The sequence below is a fragment of the Protobothrops mucrosquamatus genome, unplaced genomic scaffold (genome assembly GCF_001527695.2).
Source record: "Protobothrops mucrosquamatus isolate PMUCROS unplaced genomic scaffold, P.Mucros_1.0 scaffold194, whole genome shotgun sequence".
Classification (NCBI taxonomy): domain Eukaryota; kingdom Metazoa; phylum Chordata; class Lepidosauria; order Squamata; family Viperidae; genus Protobothrops; species Protobothrops mucrosquamatus.
The window spans coordinates 551516-566095 of NW_015386550.1; the positions used below are offsets into that span (position 1 = coordinate 551516).

At 36.2% G+C, this 14580-nt stretch overlaps 1 protein-coding gene across 1 annotated transcript in view; it reads right to left on the reverse strand.

Annotated features, from left to right (window-relative positions):
* Positions 1-493: 493 nt before the first annotated feature.
* Positions 494-14580, reverse strand: part of GSS (glutathione synthetase) — a 22124-nt gene continuing 8037 nt past the window's right edge. Inside the window, exons 5-13 of the mRNA XM_015813783.1 lie at positions 12697-12836; positions 11189-11305; positions 10042-10122; positions 8215-8292; positions 6854-6920; positions 5876-6070; positions 5549-5630; positions 3959-4148; positions 494-1291 (exon numbers count right to left, since the gene is read on the reverse strand). Of these exons, the coding sequence (XP_015669269.1) occupies positions 1168-1291; positions 3959-4148; positions 5549-5630; positions 5876-6070; positions 6854-6920; positions 8215-8292; positions 10042-10122; positions 11189-11305; positions 12697-12836 (1074 nt within the window). The 3' untranslated portion in view covers positions 494-1167. The remainder of the gene's footprint in view (positions 1292-3958; positions 4149-5548; positions 5631-5875; positions 6071-6853; positions 6921-8214; positions 8293-10041; positions 10123-11188; positions 11306-12696; positions 12837-14580) is intronic.

The following is a 14580-nucleotide window of genomic DNA, read 5'->3' on the forward strand; positions in this document are numbered from 1 at the left end:
AAAAAACCCCACTGGTTCTATGCTAGAAACTTAGGAGGGGGGAGAGATATAATTGTCATTAATTATTTTTCAGAATATTTTCCAATCTATAACATTATTCTGATTCTTAATATTGTATTCTCAAATAGCTCCATTAATTCTCTAAGCCTGTCTTCTAAAATTAAATAAGGCTGTAGTCAAGATATCCATGTGTAAAGTGAGGTAGTGCTGTTGAACGAAAGAAATATATATAGAGAAGATATCTTTTTAAAGCAAAGTGCTAAGGTGTGAAAGACTGAAAAGATAGTATACTGTCAATAATATTACAAGAAAGATATTCTGTTTTCTGCAATGAGACAAAATCCATTGTTTCAATTGGAGATTTAAGAATCTGAGTTTAAAAAATAACCATAACACACGTTCTTCACATCAGTAGATCTGATTTTTAAACTTACACATTTGCTATCTTACTGATACTTTTTTTATATTGATACTTTTTTTTATAATCACCTATCAGTTACTTAGACATGAGACAGAACTGATGAGTCTTTCACTACTATTTTTAGTTCAAATTAGTTCTAATAAACCTGGCTGCTATAGACATTTTGCATGTTAAAGTTGGTTTTGAAATCTTCTTAGATCTGTTGCTTTATAACATACAGATGGGTACAGGGATCACTGAAATGGAAATGATTTTACACTTTTTATTATGTCTCTTTACCTAATGCTAGTGTTTGTGCATCTTTCAATGGAGCTTATCACAAGCACCATAAAAACCAAAATGGATACATCATTCTTTTTTGTTTTCGGGTCATTTTTATGCAGAAACAGAGTGAAACAGGAAGTTTCCCAAAAGACTGTAATTCCGGAAGAATTTAATTCCTTATTGCTACTTTGAGAAAAACAGAATTATATCTTGAATACATAGAAAGTTATCAAGAATATTTTCTATCAGAAATCTACATGTTCTTTTAGGAGATACTTATCATCCAGTTGATCATGATTGTTAAAAAGCATATTAGGTCCGTAAGATGCATCTTTGACAGGATATTGCAGAAAATTTCAGTGTAGGTAATTTAGAATATTTTCTGCGTAAGACTGCAGATTATTAAAAAGAATTGTTATAAGTTTGATTACCAAGTCTGCTATTTGGCAATCATGCCTTTAAAAAAAATGTGTCCTTTTTTTTTATATCACATAAGGAGTATCCAAGACAGCTACACCAGCTGCTACTCCACCATCTGCATGTTCTATAGCCTTTGTTCTCAAGAGATGGCCCACATGCTTGTTCATCACAAGAGTCTGACCATGTCTGCAAGGGAAAAAAAAAGTATATATAAGATTGCTCAACCATTTATCTGTAATCTTGTTAGAGTTCCATTAAGCAAAGCTGCTTGATTCTAAGCAGATCATTTGTGTATGTACACTTGCTCAACAATTCTGCAATGGCAAGCCAAAACACCTTACTCTTCTTATAATATCACTGAAAATATTTCTGTTGTAAGCAATGGAAGAATTTGTTTATTTAAAGTATACGGCTGCCCATATTATGGCACACAACTGTGGACAGCTAACAAATGATTAAAAACACAAAGTTATTTGTTTAATTTTTTTTAAAAAAGCAGGCGTCCACACCATCATCTACATCATTGATCTATGCAGCCCCTTGACTCCAACTTTATTATCTCAACACCTGGGGGGAAAGCCAGTTCTGGAGTTTTAGAGCATGGGACTGTTGTAATCCATCAGAAATCTACTTAAGAATCAGTATAGCTTAACAGGTAATACTCAAGCACAGAGTATCCAGAAATGTGCTTGGAAATAGCAGGAAGATTATCAGGAGGTGGCAGATAGGATTACTTTCTTCTAAAATTGATTTATTTTACATTCCCCTATTATGTGGTTTCATTAAACATAGCAAGGTGGTATATTAAATTGACTAGTTGTGCTGAGGACTGGACAGATATTCCTATATGTACATGATAAATTTAATGCAACATGTAGTGATTTCTAGCACCTAGTTCATCTTTATGGTCAGTAAGTTAAATTGAATTGGATCACTAGTCTATTTAGCTTGGTACTGTCTACTGTGAACAAGTCTTGAGGCTCTAGCACACGGATATCAAACTCGATCGTGTCACATGAAGTATCGTGACGTATCACAATGTTTTTTGCCTTTGCGGAGCCGGGGTGGGCGTGGCCCGTGCATGATGCATCTGGCCCATGGGCCGCCAGTTTGACACCCCTGCTCTAGCATAATACTTTTTTAAACCACAGCTTCAGATGCCAAGAACTAAAGCATGTGACTATTTGCATACAAAGTATGCTTTACCACCAAATATTTTATTAAAATGCTAAATTAAATTTCAGTTCAATATATATAAAGTTGGGTACTTGGCACATGATTCAGAGTGCCGTACATTATCAATAAACAATCCACAATCCATACATATATTTAAGAATAATATAATGAATAAATAATTTTAAAAAGTATAAAAACATAAGGACATAAAGTACCAGGAAAAATTCAACTAACAGAAGCATACTACTCCTTGATCCATGACTGGGAAAGGACCAGACGTTTAATATCTTTCAAAGACAGGCAGTCTGGGCCAATGAATCTCAAGGGGCTACTGTTCCATCCTCACGAAAGGATATGGTCTAAAATGATAGGACCTGAACACACCAACTCTGTAGGATGTTACAGATGAGCAGAAATAATTCAAGATGGACAATTCCACTAATAACCTGGCCCATAGCCATGAAGGGTTTTACAGATAAGAATCAGCACCTTCAATTGAAAGTGGAAGCTCACTGCTAAACAGCAATGATAATGATAATTAAGGGTAGCCCCATGAAATGCACATGGTAGTAATCCATCTGAGATGCCCGAGATATGAGTTGTCATAAGCAGGGCCTCTTGATCCAGCAGCAGATGCAACTGGCACACAAGGTGGAACTGTGCATAGGGCCTCTGAGTCATAGCTGCTACCTGCCCTTCAAGCAGGAGCTATAAGATAGAAGGACCCATATGATGTACTAGTTCTACCTGAAGAAATGTAACTCTGTCTTGGAAATCTCTGGATCCAGGGAGTACTACAGTCACTAGGTCTGTTTTCCCCCATCCAAGTCCCTATGGCTTTCACACAACAGTATCACAAGAAGGCTTGCGGTGGAAATATACAACTGAGTGTCATCAACATCTGATAACACTGCTGGTATATGACCTCACTAGCAGTCTGGGAAGTGGGAAGTGGGAAGAGAACTGAGCCTTAAGATATTCCACAAAGCAAGGACCTTGGGCTAGATCTTTTTCTCCATTAATGCTAACTGAACACCAGAGGAAGGACGAGTACCACCTCAATACCATGCCTCCCATTCCCAAACCCCTGAGCCGGTTCAGAAGGGTATTTTATCAAATATCAGCAAGAGTTCAATATGATGGATGGACCAATCCCATTCTGGTTCTGTCACAAGCCATCACCAAATGTGACAAATGTTGCCTTCATACCATGTTCAGGTAGGAAAAGAAACCCAACTGAAAGGGATCCAGATAATTATGCCTCAGCCAGAACCCTTTGAAACTGTAGCCTGATCATGCTCTCAACATGGAGACAGGCCAGAAACTATCTGGCAGAGTTGAATCCAGCAATGAGACTTAGAAGAGGGTGACAGATGTGACACCTACTGAAGTGCAGGTAGGCCCATCCCCTCTCAAGAAAGAATTCGCCATTGCTTGGACCCAATCTCATGTTACCTCCTGGGAGGCCTTAAATGAAACAGGAGGGGCATGAATTTAAAATATAGGTGCATGCACTCACAGCACCCAGGAGCTGTCCATTTCTTCAGGGCCAATAGGAACTTCCCAGATAACCATTATTCCTTATGCACTTAATGTACAGATTTTATCCAAAGTGTTAGCAATTTTTTTTTAAAAAACCCTGCAGACAAATAGGAATGTAAAATTTTGGTATCTCACCTGATATAGACTCCAAAGATTCCCAATTCAGACACACATTCTGATATTTTCAGTGGACAATGAGCCCTCAATAAGTAATTTAGTGTTGGGAGAGGCTTTATCTTATCCATGAGAATATAAGAAGTCCTCTCAGAACCGTCCTTAATTTTCTCCAGAACTTGCTTGAGCTCATCTCCGTAGAGATTATTCCCTGGCAATGCAATAGAAGTTAATATTAGACACAACAAAGGTGTTAATTTGTACGTTATCCCATCCAGCAATATCAAACATGAAAGACAAGTTGAAAGGATAAATAAAGAGAAACAGTCTCCTGTAATTAGCAATGTTTTACATGGATAGATTTGCGTTTCTCCCCAAAACTGTACAACATACCATGTATATGTGTGATCTGATAAAGAGCATTTTTTGTAGGATTTGTGGAAGGTAACTTCATAGTGGAATGCCTTTTTATTGCTTAGTTAATGCTAGATTTGCTGCAGTTTAATAGATGATATTAAGTATTTCTATAGTATTTCAGACTGTAGATAAGAAATGTTTATGGAATAACTAAATTCTTCCAGCATAGCAGAATTATATTTTGGTTAAACTATCAGCAAGCAACGTTTTCATCCTTTAGAAGTTTTTAGAATCACCAAGTCAGAGATAATTGTGACTGTTAAGAGTTACAAAAAATTAAAAATTGATAAATTACTCAATATTTTCTACTTAATATTAGCCCTATTCAGGAGTTTAATTAACTGAAATTGTATAAATAAACTAACTTTAAAACAAACTATAAATAAACTGTATTTTAACAATTAACAGGCAGTTGACACTCTTACCCCTGCTATTAGTTTGCTAAGAGATGTGCATATAATGAACATTTCTGCACACAGTGGGGAATGTATATAATCTCAAACTCTTTTGGAATTACAAATGGCATAAACATTTCTACATATTTAGTTGTATATATGAAGGCTCTCTTCTCTGCAGATATTTGCACTATATGCACATAGAATACAAATCAGGTTCTATTGCAAACATGGTATAAATGAAGTTCATATGTTTATATAACTTTTAAGCAGAATGCCTAAATAGCTCTACTGTTCTGCTATTGTAGAATTTATGTGTCTGAAGGTGATTGTTTCAGACTTTTCTTATTTGCAATGAAGATACCACAGATTTTTGAAAATATTAGATTCTGGAGCTGAAATTCTGATTCTGAACATATTTAAACACTACTGTATAACTCTTAGATATCTGATGGTATTCACTAACACTAAGTGGTTTTAGAACCAAATATTATGTTTATAAATATACCATGTTCAAATAGGAAACCCAACTGAAAGGGATCCAGATAATTATGCCTCAGCCAGAACCTTTGAAACTGTAGCCTGACCATGTTCTCAACAAGGAGACAGGTCAGAAACTGTCTGACAGAGTTGAATCCAGCAATGAGACTTAGAAGAGGGTGACAGACGTGACTCCTGAAGTGCAGGTAGGCCCATCCCCTCTCAAAGAAGAATTCTCCACAATATAATATATTATATTATTATGATTAAAAAAATAAATTATTAGAACTTTCTATATACAAGCCCAGAGAATAATTACCTCCCCCTTCCCGTTGTGGTTTTAACACGAATCGATCTGGATCAGCAATAGCAATGGCAACCATCTTATCACCCTCTTCATCCTTGAGGAAAAGAAGACTGTTGCAATGTAGTCATACCAAATGCTTAACCTTAAACTTTAATATTCCAGTACATATTAAACATGCATAAGAGCCCTAGACAAAAATTAAAATTCATAATGTACCAAAAGATTTTATTAAAGGTATATACTTTATATGTATTATCGCTACTGTGCTCTTCAATTTTATACTGCATTATAGTACTGCATATATTAAATGTATATTTCACACAACACATTACTACTTACCAGTTCCAAGGAGTAGAGACCTGTGAACGTTGCTCTCAACCGAGCCACTGCTTCTGGTTCATTTGGCAAGAATCTTTCCAGGACTCCTGGTTGGCTGAGCTCCTGTTGAACTTTTTTAGTTCCAACAAGTTGTGTAGCTATATCAGGACATTTAACTGCTCTGGACTTTTCCAGTAATAACCGTGCCTCCCAGTTCTTAAAACAAAGAAGATAATTTCATTACAGATGTTTTTGTAACATGTAATATTTAACACATTGTACAACTGTTGTATATTATACAGCTGAAGAAACTTATATCTTATATGTTCCTTCTCCCCCTTGTATCTGCATCTTCTGCAATAAACTAACAAAAACTTACTCCATGAAAACTGCAGGACAAAAGAAAAATTAGCATATCTCTACAGAATCTTTTAGTATAAAAACTGATAAAACTATGTATATATCACTACTGTTTAATCAGGTAAGAAGAAACACAGATAATCCTCTGAGTACCTAAATATTAGCAAAAGATATACACAAAAATATCTCTTTATCCATTGGAATAGCCAGCCTGCATTTGACATGTCAGTCAAAAGTACCACTACTATTAAACTTACAAAGTAATTCCTCCCAGTCTTCCGACTGAAATAATTTCAGAACTTTGTCATTGTTTTCTAAATAATTTAGAAAGGAAGTCATTTAAGCATCTTAGCAATGATCAATTTAAATTAATTCAGAGAAAGACAGCCAACTATCATAGAAAGAATGGAATAATTTTCAGTGAATTTATTTCACAACTCATGGACCAAACTCTTAGCATAATTGTATATATTTTAAATGTATACAAGACTTTAAATGTATACAAGATTATTTCTGTTTAATTATTATATGATTTAGATTGTTGTAGTTCACCCTGAAATTTGTGATAATTGTCTAAATGGTCCTTAAAATAAATTATATATTTTATGCCTAGCTGTTAAAGATCATTATGGTACTAACCTGTTCATTATAACTTGTTGGCATATAGCCTTCCCTGTAGTATACCACTGCTACTTCCTGCCCATCTCTGAAACAGAGCAAATATGTAAGCAATTTTCTTCCTTTTTAAGCCCTCCATTTCTAAACAATTCTCTCCCTCTCGCTCTCTCTCACACACGCACACACAAACAGTGCAACACATTCTATTAATGCAAGTAGATTTCTATTAATTTTGAATGCTTTGATTACATTTTCAAAAACATTACATTCACTTACTGAAATACTGTAAAACCAGCATTATCAAACACATCATTCTATCACAGTTCTGCTGATAAATAATAACTGATTTCCAATCTTTCAGTGAATTAGGACAAAACTAGCTGTGCTAAGGACTGAAACTGCTTTAATAGCAACCACGACATCATTCACCTAAATTCTTGAATGAACTCTATTTTCATCAGTACTAATGTAGTCATTCATTAGCTACTTATTAAAAGAGTTGTTTCACATATCCAGTTAAAAACATTTTTTTATTTATATTCTGGTGATCATGTGAACATTTCCAAACACCTGGTACTATTTTTTTTAACAAATGCAACCAAATATTTTGTAGTGCTCAAACACTATAGGTCAGTGGTTCTCAACCTTTTTAATGCCGCGACCCCAACCGGTCGTAAGTCGAGGACTAAACCGGTCGTAAGTCGAGGACTAAACCGGTCGTAAGTCGAGGACTACCCAACCGGTCGTAAGTCAAGGACTTTCCCTGCCCGGGAGCGCTGCGCATGCGTGGTTCTGCCCCCTGCGCCGGCTGAGGCGTAGCTGGCAAGCGGCAGAGACGAAGCAGGCCGACCACCAGCTGGCCCAGCCCAAGGGAGGTAAGGCACCCGCTGGAAAAGGGGGGAAAAATGGCGGACAAAAAAATGGCGGACAAAAAAAATGGCGGACAGCCTTGCTTGGCGACCCCCATGAAATGGTCGATCGACCCCAAATGGGGTCCCGACCCACAGGTTGAGAACCACTGCTATAGGTGATATTGGTAGATATATGAAAATTAAACTTACATATGAGCTATCTATGTCCTAATCCTGGCTGACAGAGTTACTGCTCTTTGCCAACTGTGAAAACTGCTTTCCATGTTGAGGAAAGATCTTTGGAAGGTGAGACATTGCAAAGAAATTTGGCCTTTGATGCTATGGAAAATGTTAGTTAAAAAGAGGCTAATATGTTGTGGCAGAAGTATTGCCTTGATTCAGCAAAGCTTTTCTAAAATGACATTAGAGGCTGGATGTAGACAAGAATGTTTTCCACCTAAGATAATTAATATATTGTATTACCACTAGTGTTTAACAAAATTCAGCAGCAGACTTATGGACACTACTTACATGTACAATTTCTTTTCACTTTTCAAAGAGGCTTTTTCAAACACATCTTTAAAACTTTTTCGGATCACCTTGATATTCCTTAGGGTGCAAGAAAGACATGAATTGCAATTTTAAATAGAAATCAAGTGTTTTCAAGTAAAAAAGGGCTTTCCATTTTATGTGGAACTAATGCAAAAGAATTTCTTGCTAAAAATGCAGCAGCCAAACAAAGGGATGGCAAATCTCTGGGTTAGATAATTTTCATCCAGGAGTTCTATGAAAAATCAAATATAAAATAGCTGACCTAACAAAAATATTTAATACAGTTGAATGATCAATTTCTCTGTCAGGAAAAGTAACTAAACTAGTATCAATCTTTAAATATATAGGATCCTTTTAATAACATTTTATTTAATAATACTTTGGGGAACATTATTATTAAATATAAAAAATTTAAGGATACCAAATAACAAGCTTGCTGATGAAGAATCAGAACAACTTCTGTAAGTCTGACCCCATTTATCTTTTAGAATTAATGGGACATAGGAGGAACATCAAAGAGAAGAACTGGTGTTATGAGGAGGGACAGAGTGCTGGTATAGTTATTAATATGCTTCATTTGATAACGTATAGATATGCCTATTATTGGGTTAAGTTTCATTTGGCCTGCATTAATGAGATAGCTTTTCCTTGGAGTTTACAATCTTTTTACTTACTTGGAAACATTTCACATAGGATCAGGATGAGCTTGGTTGGGGAAATGATACTTGGCAATTGTAGCAGTGTGGGTTGACTTTGAGATATTGATCATAACACTAGTTGGCAATGTGCTCTCTTAAGATGAAGAACACTGATATGTTTTTCTCTTAAACTTCAGATGACTAATATTTTCTGTAGTAGACATCCAATGTTAACTGGACTAATATAAAAATGATGTTTTGGTTAAGCCCTGAGCCACAGCTGCTGAGGAGGATGTTCTGAGGTCATGTGGTAGCACTGAGTGTCCCAAGGGCTATGTTCAGTTACTATGGACTATATTGGATTGTGGAGTTCCTGGTAGCTGAGAAGTATCATACAACGTCATCTCTCCATTAATAAAATCTATGTGTTGTATGCACTAGCACCACAGAGCATACATTTTTTGTAGTTTTGAAACAGAAAAAAATTAAAAAGCTTTGTACAGAAAAACCAAATGGCATAATTAGCAGAATTCAAGCTGGAAAATAAAATTGCTCTTTGCAATGAAGTGAGAATCTTCTGGGATAGAAAAGAGTTAAAATTCTGGGACTGCATATCAGAATCAAAGAAAAAGATAATAGCAAACGATGTTTAACTGTTTCACAAGAAAATTAATGGACTTGGTCATACTTTTATTACTATTACTTTGGGAAGCAGAGAGCTGCTACATATAAGACAGTTAAGTTATTAAAATTAACATGCCTGAGATTTTGGAAGAGATAGATATTCATTGTTTTCCTTTTTATTAATTTCTCAGCCTTGCTTTAAGTTTTAAAATTTGAAGATTTATCTTCAAAATATATGTTAAGAACCAAATATTAATGATGTAAGCTTTCAGGGAATTAATTTAATAGCAGAGATATGCTTGAAGTATTCAAATATGAAATATCCCATTTCAAGCGCAAAAAACATTCCCACATCAAATGTAAAACAGCCGTTTCAAGTACAAAACAGGACTGCTTGGAATATTTTAAAAAGTGTATCTAGATCAAAAACAGGAATTCTGTTTCAAACTCAAAACACCTATTTCAAATTTGAAACATTCAGCTTAAGATATTTTGCCCAGCACTACTGAATAGTATGCTGATCCTAATTATATGAGACTATTACCTTATCCATAGTTCATTTTCTATACAGCGTTGGTCAAAAATATTTCTCTGAGCCTCTTCAACCAAAAACATCACCACTGCTCTGAAATAAAAATACATTATGGAGTAATTGCATTAATTAAAGTGTTCTAATTTTGAAATACATTATTTAGTGTTTGTTACATGTTGTGTAGCATCCAGAAATAGAGATTGGCAATCTGCAAGAATACAAAGGCAAAATGTGCTTCTACAAATCCAGTACTACGTTCTTAGGAGCAATGCAATTTTTATGTTCTTAAAAAAAGTAACTATAACAAAATAGTTGTATTAAAGCTGAGCTAGACGTAATACATTATTTTTTCTTAAAAATAATGTGTCCTACCCTCCCAGTATTATCAGTCTCATATTTCTTCTAATCTTCAAACCTTTAAAATGGGTTTGGCCAACCACAAAAAGGAATCTACAAAAATAATTTTCACTTTATGCATTTATGTATACATAATCTCAATCTTTATGTAATCCTCTAGGGTGTTTGGGATGATCTTCTATTTGTCTCTTTGCTTACAATATGGTTGTCAATCCTTCACATACAGTACAATAAATACTGCATGGCCTCACTTCACTTCCTGCTTATTTCCACTGATTTTTTTTGAAGCTCCAGTCATAGACTTCTGTTACTGTTGCCACTATTCTACTTGCTACCTTTAGATCTTATTGCCTTCAATCAAGTTTTCAAAGATCACTACTACTACCATTCATGGACTATTGAAATGCATTTTAAATGGGGCTACACTTGAAGACCACAAAGAGGCTGCAGCTGGTCCAAAATATGGCAAAGTCAGCAGTAATTAGTATGCTATGATACGCCCAAAGCAGTTGACATTTACTGCTTTGCAAACTGCACTGGTTACTAGATAGTTTCCAGGGGCTTCCAGGTGCAATTCAAGATTTCAACTTATAAAGCCTTTCATGACATAGGGCCAGGTTATTTGAGGAGTTGCCAATTCCTCCAATTGTTTCTGCCCATCTGGTGAGATTAGGCAGAGTGGGTGTGCTTTATGTCCCTTCAATTAAACCTAGGAAGCATGCCTTCTCTGTCACAGGGCATCAGTTATTCATAAAAATAACATGCACAGCTATGCAGATATTTTATAGGCTGCTTATCTTACCTATCTGAGCCGTAGAGTTCCCAAGCTCTTGCAATGCCCATTGCAATTCCTTTGGATGGATTATTGGAAAGCAATTTTGAGGCTTCCTTTGATTTCCCCAAAACATTCATCACATGCCTATGATTGGGATACATAGATACAGAAGTCATAAAAGATTGAGGATACACAACTGCCAGGACAAAGCTATTAGAGGTAAAAGATCTAAACGCTTTCTGAAACATACACTCTAAAAATCCTTCATGAGTAATGCACATATATACAAAACATTTTCAGTTGCAAAATTAAAGCAAACATGGAAAGATTATCATTGCCATATATTTTATGGTCAAAGCATCAATTTATTCAAGGGTGCTATTAATAAATGTTATTATAAAATACATTCTGAATTTGGCAACAGGTTTAATCAAGGAGAAAATCACAACCCATCAAAATGGCAAGGCAAGCTACAGTATATAAACAGAAAATAAACTCCTCACTCACTGTGATTTTACCCCTAGTTGGATAATGAAACATTTGCAAGGACAAAACCAACTTCAGAGAACACCAAGGAGTCTGTAGTTCAAGCCTCAGCTACTTATACTCCATTGTATCGAAACTGTCTGTCTTTTATAACTGCACCTTACAAGTGCAGGAACAATAATTCAAGGCAAAAGTCAGATGAAGAATTTTGAAGAAACTCAGCTTTATTTTTAATAAAGCAAGCATAAAGAATCAATTTATGATATTGATGGTTAGAAGGATTCAGAATTTTATGCTGATGCCTTTACAGTTGCAGTGGGAATATTCCAAGAGAAAGGACTTCTCCCATGGTGCTTGATACTGGATGAGCAATGAGCTCACAAGTAGGTTGCATAGATGAGAAGGTGGCAGCTTTGAATTCAAGTTTTTATTTATTTATTAAATTTATATACCACCCATCTCTGTCAAATGACTCTGGGTGGCTCACAATATTAAAAAGCAAGTACAAAACATTAAAATATTAAACATTTAAATACACAGATTAAATTAAAAACAGATTCAATGGGCTGGGGTGGGTGGGATCTTCCCAGTCTACTAACCACCTCCAGCATGGAACATCCCCTTTGGAGCCCCAGGCCAAATGTCAGAGCCAGATTTTGAGACTCTTTCAGAAGGCCAAAAAAATGGGAGTGGATCTCATCTTGAGGGGCATGATGTTCCAGAGAATAGATATAAGTAACTTATATCCTCAGTTGGACCTTGACTAAGGCATTTCAACTATCCTTTTCTCATACACTTCTGCTCTATCTGAGCCAGCCAAAATTTAGTGATACGTGATATTTTTAAGTAGCCTTAAAGTAAGAGTTGAAAACTTGCTGGATGAAATCACAAAAGGTGAAGGGCAAATCTTCAGCATTTTACATAGCTTCTTGCCATCCCTATTACAGAATACAAACAGCCCTGAATAAATATTCACAAGCAAGCATAGGGCAGAATTCCAGTCAACTTTGATACACAGTGAAAGAACCCAGGTTTACTGGCAACCTTACCGATGTACTGTAGTGGTTCGAGATGTGAGGCCTCCAAAGCTTGCAGCAATGGTGTTTATTTCTACTTGTTTTAGAGCTGCAGAACCATCTGCACCATAGTCAAACATGTAATCAGAACGATTGATTCCTAAAACCACTGACTAAGTAAGACAGAAACAGAAGTAAGACAATAAGAGAAACTTGCCACTATATCAGAACCTACAGCGGTGGGAGTATTCCAAAAGGAGATTTATTGTGCATTATTATTCATCGAATATCAGTTTGTTAACTAAGCACTTAACCATAAGATAACCCACATGACAGCTGTTCTGGGACTAGCTTCATGTTTCCATAGGGACTGACTACCAAGGAATGTTTTAAAGGAGAATTTTTCTATTGGTAATAGGGTAAAGGTTTAGGGTTAGATGACCATGGGATTGGCTGATATAAATGGTTACACTGCTTTGTAGAACATATTACAGTAGCCCACATGGGAGTTAACTAGTGCACGAGCAACTGTGAGCAGAGCATAACAATGGAGTCACAGAGACTCCCCAAATTTTAGATCACTTTGCCACTGCTCTGACAGGAAAACCAGATTGAGTGTGTGACCACTGTCTTGCATCAGGTTCTGGATGACTTGGGATAGTCCAAGCCTGGCATGGATGCCATGAACTTCTGAGCCACATCAGACCCCCTCCCAAGAAATGCAGATTGAAATCACCAGAACAATAAGCAATTTAGTATTTGCTGAAGTCTTAGTCTCTGATTCAGCATGATATGAGAGTTAGTTTTAGTGTAAGTATCTAGGGTAAATGGTAGTTTTAGAATTATATAGGATAACCTGTTTCAATAACTTAGTGGTTCAGATGATCCTCAGTTAATAACCACTTGTTCAGTGACCAAACATATGACAGTGCTGAACAAATGTTACTTATGATAGGTCCTTGAAGTTCTAGCCATTGCAGCACCCCTGTGGTCACTGCATTTTGTAACCTTCTCTGCTGGCTTCTCACAAGCAATGTCATTGGAGAAGTTGGTAGGAAATCAGAAAGTTAAAATCTTATGAGGTACTCATTTAACTGTCTGTGATTCACTTAATGATAATTGGGAACAGTCAGAACTGCAATCACTACATGGTGCACTCATGTGAGATCATGCTTTATGACTATGTAACTTTGCAGCAGGAGTTACTACTGTTAAGCAAGGACTTCCTGCCCTCTGTTATGATAGGGATTGCCTGACAAGATAACTTTTAGGGTATTTTTCCCTATAGTTAGGGTTAGGTTTCCTTTTGCTTTACACTTACATTTAATGTGAAGGTTACTTTTTGTGTGAATGTTTTCCATTAGTAAAAGCATTACAATTATGCTTTAGGAACTGCTTACTATTAAAATTTTAGGTTAAAAATTAATATTGGTGGGAGTATGAGAAATTAGGGTAAAAATTAGGGATTTTTGACATCTTGGATTCATTTTCATGTGAGGATTAGCTTTAGGTTGATTTATCAAACTCATGTCAGTAGCTCTGAGGCACGTCCGGGTGGAAAGGATTAGCCGGTGACATCATCGTTGCCTGGGCGGCACTCAGTTGGGGGCTTCTTTCATGTACCCAGCAGGAGCTGGAGTGAAGGATGGGAGCTCACCCTGTCCTATGGCAGCACTTGGATCTTGAACGGAGGCTTGTTAACCTCCAACCCAGCATTTTAACCGCATGAGCCACCGTGCTCCTGGCTGATTTATGCAAATGATAATGTTAGGTTTATGTTACATGAGGACCACCTGGTTAAGGTAATTGGTAGGGCAAAAAAATTTGCCAGTAGGCTGAAGTTAGGATTAGGTTTCCTTGAGGTCCAAGATTGTATTTAATAGGTGGCTAGAACATTCATTTATTCCTTATATTTAT